The 9,675-nt window shown below is 38.2% G+C and overlaps 1 protein-coding gene across 2 annotated transcripts; it reads left to right on the top strand.

Annotated features, from left to right (window-relative positions):
• The first annotated feature begins 729 nt into the window (after window positions 1-729).
• LOC107897523 (calcium uniporter protein 2, mitochondrial) lies at window positions 730-3,057 on the top strand. Of its 2 annotated transcripts, XM_016823007.2 has the most exons (3): window positions 734-1,129; window positions 1,233-1,747; window positions 2,470-3,057. In XM_016823007.2, the coding sequence occupies exons 2-3, from the start codon at window positions 1,298-1,300 to the stop codon at window positions 2,905-2,907; spliced, it is 888 nt and encodes a 295-aa protein (XP_016678496.1). In that variant the 5' UTR covers window positions 734-1,129; window positions 1,233-1,297; the 3' UTR covers window positions 2,908-3,057. The 2 variants fall into 2 exon arrangements, with proteins under 2 accessions (XP_016678495.1, XP_016678496.1); XM_016823006.2 differs by having other exon boundaries at window positions 730-1,747.
• The last annotated feature ends 6,618 nt before the right edge of the window (window positions 3,058-9,675 follow it).

Raw genomic sequence — 9,675 nt, 5'->3', positions numbered from 1 at the left:
TGGGTTAGTTTAGTGGGTATGGGTTAGTGTTGGGCTGAGGGTAGGTTTGGGTAGTGGGTTTGGGTTTTGTTGTAATGTATTTGGGTTTATGATTGGGCCTCTCGGTTTAGATGGGTATTTGGGGTTTAGTAATTAGGTTGTTGTGGGTTTGATAGGTTAAGGTTTGAGTGGTGGGTCTGATTGTAAATGGGGTTTAAATATTGGGCTGAATGGGTAGTTAGGTTTAATTGTAATGGGTATAGTGGGTCAAAATTGGCTTGTAACAAAAACGATACAAAATTTACCCTCTACCATTTAGATCGTATTTTTGCACCAAAAAATACTAGTGTAGCCCATCTCTCTCCCTCCACTCATAAAAGATATTTTTTTTATATTGATGTTGCTTATCTCTCTCCCTTCACCCTTAAAAAATTATCTTTTAAAATAAAATACATTATTTTATAATGATATTTCATTTATTGTGTTAAAAAAACATGAGTGTCGTCCATCTCTCTCCTCTCACCCATTAAAATTATTTCAAACATCCTATTTTAATAAATAACAATATTAACATACCATTTCAGTGTTTAATTTTTCCATTAAAAAAACCTTATCTAAAAATCTCTTTATGAGTACAACAGTGACTTTAATTAACAATATTGGAAGTAATTATTTAAAAGAAGCAGTCAATCATTAATTTAAAACTGTTTCCTATTATATTTTTAAATCATATGTGGCATTTGCGTGAAAACATAACAGTCTTCAGTTTCACTTCTGTGTTTGGCTGTTAGCTGCCCTGTCAAAAACACAGAAAATTTCCTATGTAAGCCACCCTGTTCTATTTACCATGAGTCCCTCACCTACAACCATATAGATCAATATTTTATACCGGCTTTATGCAAGTCAGAGGCGCCAACGCTAAATTTTTCATATGATACGACGGCGTTCGGAAGTTCAAGCTTAGCCATCCACGTGTAGGGTGATTAAGTCGCTCTCTTCGATATTTCCCATCTTCATTTACCTATTTTTCTTCTCATCTTTTTTGTTCATATTCTTCCATTGTTGGACACTATAAAATGGCCAACTCTCCGTTTCATTGTGCCAAACGGGCAAAGGTTTTAAATCTTCTCCACTCTGAAAAAAGAAAAAGGTTTATTTATTATTTTATTTTATTTTATTTTATTTTAATTTCATCATGTTCAAGAAAACCTTGGTGGAGAAGCTTTTTAATATTTCGAAAATGTCTTCACAAGCTCTTACTAGATGCCGCACTTCTTCGTCAACGGCTCACAATCGAGTTCTGCAAAATGTAACCAACATGGTGCCGGATCAAGGAGACTTTAAAGCTAACGTTAACAGCAATGGAATGTGCCGTCGGTTTCTTCATGAAGGAGCTATGCTTTCACCGGCAATGAGGAAGCTACCGATGAGAGAGAATTTAATGGAGACGTTAAGGGGAATTGGCACGTCAAAAGACCGGATCCGACTGGAGGGGTTGAGCCCGCATTTGGAGGAGAAAACGACGGTGCATGAGGTGGCGGCACTGTCGGATCAGGAAGCGGAGAAGTTGCTAAGGGTGGCGCTGTTGGAGGTGATGAAAACGAGGCTGAGAGAGACCGGGAAAAACTGGATTCCCTATTCAAACTTCATTCGGATTTGTGAAGAATGTTTTTCGGATCCGAAACTAGGATTGGAGTCCGCCAAATTACTTGACGAGTCAGGGGGCGTCATCGTCTTAGGAAACCTCGTCTTTTTGCGACCCGAACAGGTAGCTGTACAACTTTTTCGCAATTAATTATCTCTTTATATTCCATTTTATTTGTGATTTTGCTTAAAGATTATACCATTACAATTGCCCGGGGGGGGGGGGGAGGGGGAGAAAATGATAGTTTCCGAATTTCAATTTCATAGATTTTTTTGCTTGAGGAGCAGCTGTCGAGAACTGATACTGTTTTGTGTGCGTGTGCATGTGTTTTGTCTTTTGTATTTCTGGACCGGATTTTTACCCAATATAGAGCACAATTTTCAGTTTTCAACACTTCTAGTGGACCCTGGGTTCCTGGGATAGAGATGTTTCTCACCCACTGCCTGTATCCATACCATTATTTATTAAAAATAATTAGTGAAAGAGTAAATTATGCATAAGGTTTACTATGTTGAGTTTTAATTTATAGGTGTTAATATAAGAAGATTTATTTTCAAATGCGATAAAATGTGTTTATCAATTTTATTTAATTTTAAGTATTGTATAAAAAAATAAAATAAATTATTTATTTGATGAAAAATGATATTAAATTAATGACAAGTTATTAAGTCCACTATTTTACTTGGCCCCCTAACATTTTGGCTTGTGGAGGGTGGTTGTTTAGATAGTGAAATCTGAAAGGTAGCATTCTTTCATTTTTCATGTTAATTTTGGAGCCCTAATAAAAAGGTGCCGGGAAATTGAATTGAATCCAATTATTATTATTTTGAATTTTGTGATTGTAGGTAGCCAAAGCTGTGGGAGGTTTGATTCCCTTACAGACACCAAATCCAAATGACCCGAGAATTAAACATTTGTTAGAAATGGAGACGCAAAAGGCTAAAATTGATTCAAAAGCCAATTCATTGGTCCGTCGAGAACTATGGGTGGGTCTAGTCTATTTGGTGGTTCAAACCGCGGGGTTCATGAGGCTAACCTTTTGGGAACTGTCATGGGATGTCATGGAACCAATATGTTTCTTCTTCACATCCATGTATTTCATGGCTGCCTATACATTTTTCCTCAAGACATCCAAAGAACCTTCTTTTGAAGGGTTTTACCAAAGCCGATTCACCACAAAGCAAAAACGGCTCATTAGAGCTCACAATTTTGATATGGAGAAGTATGATAAGCTGAGGAATATGTTTTACCCACATTCTGGGCAGGTCAAGATTGGTGATTGAAAATGATTGTTAGAAGATTTTGTTTTTAGGATTTGGGAGTCGCTTTCTCTAACATATTGTCCCACCCCTTTTCTCTTAGTTCTTGAAAGACATTTCAACCTAAATCTCTACAAATATCTTAACTAACACAAGATGATTGTAAGCATTAAATTTTTGTCCGACTAGAGTTTGTGTTTAATTTTCAAATTTTCAAAAACAAAATTAATAAAAAAATTGCATTTTGACCCCTAAACTTTCTTTAAATTTCACTTAGACCCCTAAACTTTCCTTAAATTTCATTTTAACCCTAAATTTTCTAAAAATTTCATTTAGCCCCAGAAGTGTTGCTGCATTTGTGATTTGGTCCTTCAGACAGGTTACGTGAGGCACCCACTTCCCAAATTTTTAGGCCAAAAACATGGGTGGTTATTCCTTATTCACCCACTACCTGCAAATGGCATAAAAAAGAAGCAAAATGGTAGAAATAAAGCAAGAGACCACACCAAAAAGAGAGGATTCTCTCCCATTGGAGAAAAAAGAGCAAAAAAAATTCCAAAAAAAAAAATCAGCAAAAAAAACCAAAAAAAAAGGAATATTCAGCAATCTAAGCAAGAAAAAATTTCAATATCCGGCAAGCAACCAAGCAACCAAGGACTAACCACCATTAACACCACAACCAAGCTCCCAAACCGAAACCCACTCTAAATACTCGAGCCAATCGATTATAAGCCACCCCAAAACCCAAACCTCAACTACCCATAGCTTGATTTCACACGGCGCATACGATAGCTGTTGGTGGCGCGCACGGTGGAAGGAGAAAGAGGGGTTCGGCGACTTGAAGCTTGGATTTTTTTCTTTCTTTCTTTGTTTGCTACTGGCGATTTGTTTGTTTTGGGGGGGGTTAGTATTAAAAAAGAAATATTTTAGTTAATGGGTTGGTTTATGTAAGGTTTGATGGGTTAAATTTAGTTTGGGTTAATTAGTGGGTTGGGTGATGCTATGTTAAGTTAGTGGGTTGGGTTGGTTGTGTTGGATTATTAAGTTAGTGGGCTGAGATTGGTTTGTGTTGGGTTGGGTTGAAGTAATTTGGATTTTGTATATTTTATGTAGATTTTATTTGTAATTGTTCTAAACAAAAATTGGTCTTAAAAAAATAAAAAAACAATAAAAAATATTAAATTTTAAAATGGTCGGGTCAGCCTGACTCTATTGGCGGCAATCTGATCCGGTTAAGATCACCCACAAAGGCCCATTTCAACAGCCCGAGAAGAAAAGAGATTAATTTCAGTAATCCATAATATTGGGGCTTCGGTATATTCTTACCCTTTTTATTATTATTTACCTATTTCGAATTTAATATATATATTTTTTATAACTATATTATGTACATATATATATTTTTGTACATATCATTATTTTATATTATTGTTGTAAAATAATTTTATGTATTTTTTATGTACGTTTCCTAATATTTTCTTTTATTGTAGATATTATTATTACATACTTTTATTATATGCATATATATGTATTTTTATGTGCATATTATTATTATTATTATTACCAAATATATCATTTTTCCTATTTTATTATTAGTACATGATTTGTTTTTATTTTCCTTTTTTGTAAATATCATTATTATTATTCTAATATTCTAGTATTCCATGTTAATATTTTTCATTAATGATATCATTTTTTGCGTCGTTTATCTATTTTTAATTTCTCACTTTAGGAATTTTTTTCTCATGTTTTAATTAATTTCAATAAATAAGGCAATGTTTCGCATTTTGGAACATCGAAGAATTGTGCCCTAACTTACGAGGTTTCAGTTCTCTCGTTGGTTCTAAATAGCTAAATATCCTTTTAAGTTTTGAAATACACGGATTTCCAATTTAAATTAAAAGACGACCTTGTGCTCGGGAATTCATGGTATTGTGTCCTAACTTACGGGATGTGATACTCCGATATCTCGAGATAAGGAAATCTTTAAACAAATCGATTTAAGTTAATTCAAGAATTTTAAAATCAGTATTAATAGAAAAGATCATATTTCAAGTCCCTTCCCGATTTTTAATTTTCGACATTAAGACACTAACTAATCAAATCGGTACCAATTTTTTGGGCGTGTCGAGGTGCTAATCCTTCCTCACACGTAACCGACTCCCGAACTCATTCTCTCAAGTTTCGTAGACCAAAGGCCCTGTTTCAGTAAACTAAAATTGATTTATTAAAACAAAAGTGATTCGATCACACCTAATAAAAGATTGGTGGCGACTCCCGTTTTAATTTTCACTTTCAAATAAAGTCGATCCCCGTTTTCAAAAGAATGGTTTTGATAGCTTGGCGACTCCGCTGGGGACCTCGAGAGTCGAGCCTTAAATTGATTATTTTTTGTCTTTTTTCAAAAATCGAAAATCGGTTTTAAATTTACTACATTGCATGTTGTCTGTTATTTTCGCGACTCTCTTCATAATATGCTTGCTTTTAGTGGTTTAATTCTTTGAGGGATCTTTGCATATCGCATCATTGGTCAATTTCACCCTCTTAAGTGGAAGTGAAAAACTACTCCTTCGTGAGGTCTTCACCTCCGTATATGATAGTGGATCGCTTTCGGGATACATCCGTACCTGCGTCTTCGTGAGGTTTTCACCTCCGTATAGCCGTAGGGAAATGTATTCCCCTGAATCGAACTCGGTCTGTATGAACCTATAATGGGTGAGGATCAAGGAATCTGCTGGTTCGGGTACCTTTACTTTAGAACCAAACTACATGTAATGAGCCATAGGAGCCTACCCTAGGTAGAACCACACCGAACCCTAGTGGTTACCTGATTAGGTGCTTATTTACTCCTTATTTGCTTTGAATTCTATTCTTTGTATATATTACTGACTTGTTTTATTTTGATTATTTTCGTATGACATTTCATCATAAAAGGGTGTTGATTTACGTTCGGTTACTAATTAGAAAAGTTTAGCATGGAAAAAGAATTTCTTGATAGAGTGGAGGATAATGCGGCCGTTCGAGTGTGGTCTAAGAGAACGCAACAGGAGAAAGGAGATAGTTTGACCGAGGGATATGAATCAGAGTTATAGGATTTCACTCGCATCAGTGTGACTCAGAACGACCTGCAAGAGTTAAAGGATATATGGAATAGTCGGAATGGCGAAGTCAAACAACTCTTTTACTGTAACTACGGTGATTTACTCTATTTGCTCGATGTAAAAGTGGACAAGTACTTGTTTCGGGCCCTCGCGCAATTTTGGAACCCCGCTTACAGTTGCTTCACTTTTGGAGGAGTTGATTTAGTACCTACAATGGAGGAATATATGGCGTTACTTAATTGCTCGAAGATTCAGGCTGATAGGGCTTATTCAAGACCTGTCAACGTCCCTCCCTTTTTGAAGAAATTGATGAATATCACAGGGATGAGCGAACAATGGGTTACGGCCCGCATCAAGGAAAAAGGGGATAGTAAATTTATTCCTTGGAGGAATTTGAGGGACTTGATCCTTGCACACCCAGATTCAAAGAAAAAGGTTGATGTTTTTGCCTTAAGCATCTACGGTTTGATCGTCTTTCCTAAAGCACTTGGACACATAGATGAAGTCGTCTCAGATTTATTCGATCGACTTGATAAAGGTACCACACCTGTCCCGACAATCCTAGTAGAAACTTTTCGATCCTTGAATGCATGTCGGAGAGCGGGCAAAGGAAGATTTATTGGTTGCGCACAGCTTCTTTTAGCTTGGTTCCATAGTCATTTTTGGAAGGTGGAGAAGGTCTCCTATCGGGTATTCTCTAAGGATTATTTCCTATTAAGAGAATTAGTGGCCACATCGAGGCGGGACGACATCTCCGAAGAGAGGTGGATAACTATTCTCCAAAATTTACGGGCCGAAGACGTTGAATGGGGGGCTCCATGGTTGATTCCTGATGAGATCTTATATAGGTGCGGTGATTTTGACTGGGTCCCTCTGGCTGGAATATGGGAAGCCGTTGGATACGCTCCACTGATGGTGTTAAGGTAGTATCGATCAAGGCAGTTTATACCGGTGACATAAGGGTTGGCACAATGTGAGTTCCCCTATAAAGACAACAATTATAAGAAGAGGGTTCGCGAGATATCAGATGCATGGAACCAAACTCGAAGAATGAAAGGATTCACCGCAGGCCCGATGACGACCTCTGAGTATGAATGGTGGTGGGATAGGAGAGTCAACGACAATATCCTTAGGCAGAATCAAGGGAACACTCAACCGATAGAGGAGCATTTACGGGTCATCTCATCCGAGTTAGAGATCATTAAGCAAGATTTTGAGAAAAGAAACTCGGAGTTGGGGAAGAAGATAGAGCAGCTAGAAGAAGATAAAATGAAGTTGGGGTTAGACGTCGATATCCACAAGCTAGAGGCCGAGAAGTTAAGGAAAGGAAATAACAAGGCCGAGGAAGATTTAGATAGTCTAAAAACCAATTACAAGAAGCTTCGTATAACGATAAAAACTGCCGGATTAGGTAAAACATCGGAACAATGGCGTCAAGAGATTAAAGAGGAAAAGACTAGAACCGACCATTGGGAGAAAAGGTTTCAAGATGCCTGAGTATGAGAGGACACTCTGAAGAAAAGTTTGTTAGAAACCCAAAACAAAAAGGAGAAGTTACGAGCTCGAGTGGCTGAATTGGAAAGATTACTTTAGCAACATCGTAGCCATAATTCGATAATTAAACTGAAGGCTAGTCTGAGCAGGATCGAAGAGTTGAAAGGGAAAATAGAAGAACTCGAGACCGCACTGCGAGATAGCAAAAATCGAGTGGAACTTCTTGATACAAACAATGACCATTACAGAGAACAGCTTCACCACTCTCAAAACCAGGTTAGAGATAGAGACTATGTCATGGGCGAAGCTATAGCTCAGGTTCGGGAGATAGCTGATCACTTGCAAACCTTGGCAGTTCAGGCTGATATATTGAGCTTAAAGTACGAGTCGGAATCAGACCGAGGCCGAAGCTTAGCTTGGCTTCTTAGAAAAGTTAAGACTTTGGGCATTAGGGCGAAGTCGTATATGTAATCATCCGTTCTATGTAAAAAAAATTTCTTCTAGTGAAGTTCTTCTAATGAAATTGAAATAGGAATCAACGCCTCTTTTTGCATTCATTCATTGCATGTACATGTCCCATAATCATTCGCTAAGGTTAGAATCATATAATTCGCAGTTGCAACACTTCAAATCTGGAACCACGCCATTCGTATAAAACGCGTCGACAAGCTAGAGCAATGGAGGCTGAGTTCAATGAAAGAATCGAAAGGATAAAAAGAGTCCAGAAAGAATTACAAGAACAACTGGCTAAGTCACAGCAAGAAACGAGAGATTTGATAGTAAGATCTCGAGAGGAATCACTTGAACAAAAGGATCAAATGGCTAGAATGATAGAGATGATGTCAGTTTTGGTCAAAGAAAAATGACCCATGCAGAACCCCGACAATATCGAACCTCAATCAAGAATTAATCATGACCAGAATCCACTCTATCCCCTAAGATTCACTCCACCACATGCCCACGTAGCACAAAAAGGGTATACTCAAGGGGAATCCACAGGCTTGGAACAACGACCTATGCCATTTGCTCATCTAGGGCAAGGAACATTTATGTCAAATTTCGGAGCAACCCCTGCCAATCCTGTAGTTCCAGATTTAGATGATCCAGTGAAAATAGCCAAGTTGAAAATAGATGATCACGAGGCTCAAGAGAAGTATAGGAGTTTGGAAGAAAGACTCAAAGCAATAGAATGTACTGAAGCCTTCTCGGTACTAGGTGCTAAAGAACTCAGTTTGGTACCTGACCTAATCCTGCCTCCGAAGTTCAAGGTGCCTGATTTCGAAAAGTACGATGGGACAAGATGTCCAAAAGCACATCTTGTCATGTTTTACCGAAAAATGACCGGTTACGTGAACGAAGATAAGCTACTTGTACATTGTTTTCAAGATAGTCTAGCAGGATCGGCTCTTCGGTGGTATAACTAGCTTAGTAGGGAAAAGTTCTGATCTTGGAAGGACTTGGCATCAGCGTTCTGTGACCAGTACAAGCATGTATCAGATATGGTGCCAGACCGGATGACCTTGCAAATGATGGAGAAAAAGCCGTTAGAGACCTTTAGACAATATGCGCAGAGATGGAGGGACGTCTCGCCCCAAGTGGAACCCCCACTAACAAAAATGGAGATCACTGTTCTCTTTATCAACACCTTAAAAGCGTCATTTTATGACAAACTAGTGGGAAGTGCCACGAAAGATTTTATGGATATTGTAATATCCGGTGAGCTCATAGAGAATGCCGTCAAGAGCGGTAGAATGGAAGGTTCAGAATGTTCAAAGAGGGCAGCACCTATGAAGAAGAAAGAACCAGAAGCCCACATGGTGGGAACGGGAACCCGTTATACCCTTAATCCATATCCAAACCAACCCCGACCTCGAAATTATCCACCTCCAAATTTCTATTATCCCCATCAAACCCCTTACTGCCAAGTACCCCCTCCTTCCTACCCCGTATACGCCACGAACAACCAAAGACCCGTCACCATATTCCCACAAAACACGGTATCTGCTCAAAGCCAGCCTAGAAACGAACCAAAACCAGCAAGGCCTAATCCCGAGAGACCACAATTTACTCACATCCCTGTGTCATATTGGGAATTGTACCCAAAACTTTTGGAGAAACAACTGATTTCTCCCCATTACATGGCACCCCTTAAACCTCCATACCCAAAGTGGTACGATTCAAATGCTAGCTGTGCATA

This window comes from Gossypium hirsutum, chromosome A10 (assembly GCF_007990345.1).
Source record: "Gossypium hirsutum isolate 1008001.06 chromosome A10, Gossypium_hirsutum_v2.1, whole genome shotgun sequence".
Lineage (NCBI taxonomy): Eukaryota > Viridiplantae > Streptophyta > Magnoliopsida > Malvales > Malvaceae > Gossypium > Gossypium hirsutum.
Note: the sequence above shows the minus strand (reverse complement) of the source record. Positions and strands in the feature narration are given on the sequence as shown.

What these genes read in the sequence shown, in the direction of transcription:
- LOC107897523 (XM_016823006.2), top strand. Translation starts at nt 1,175, where the DNA reads ATGTTCAAGAAAACCTTGGTGGAGAAGCTTTTTAATATTTCGAAAATG. An exon ending in TCTTTTTGCGACCCGAACAG is followed by an intron (nt 1,748 to 2,469) that starts GTAGCTGTACAA and finishes TTGTGATTGTAG; the next exon opens with GTAGCCAAAGCTGTGGGAGG.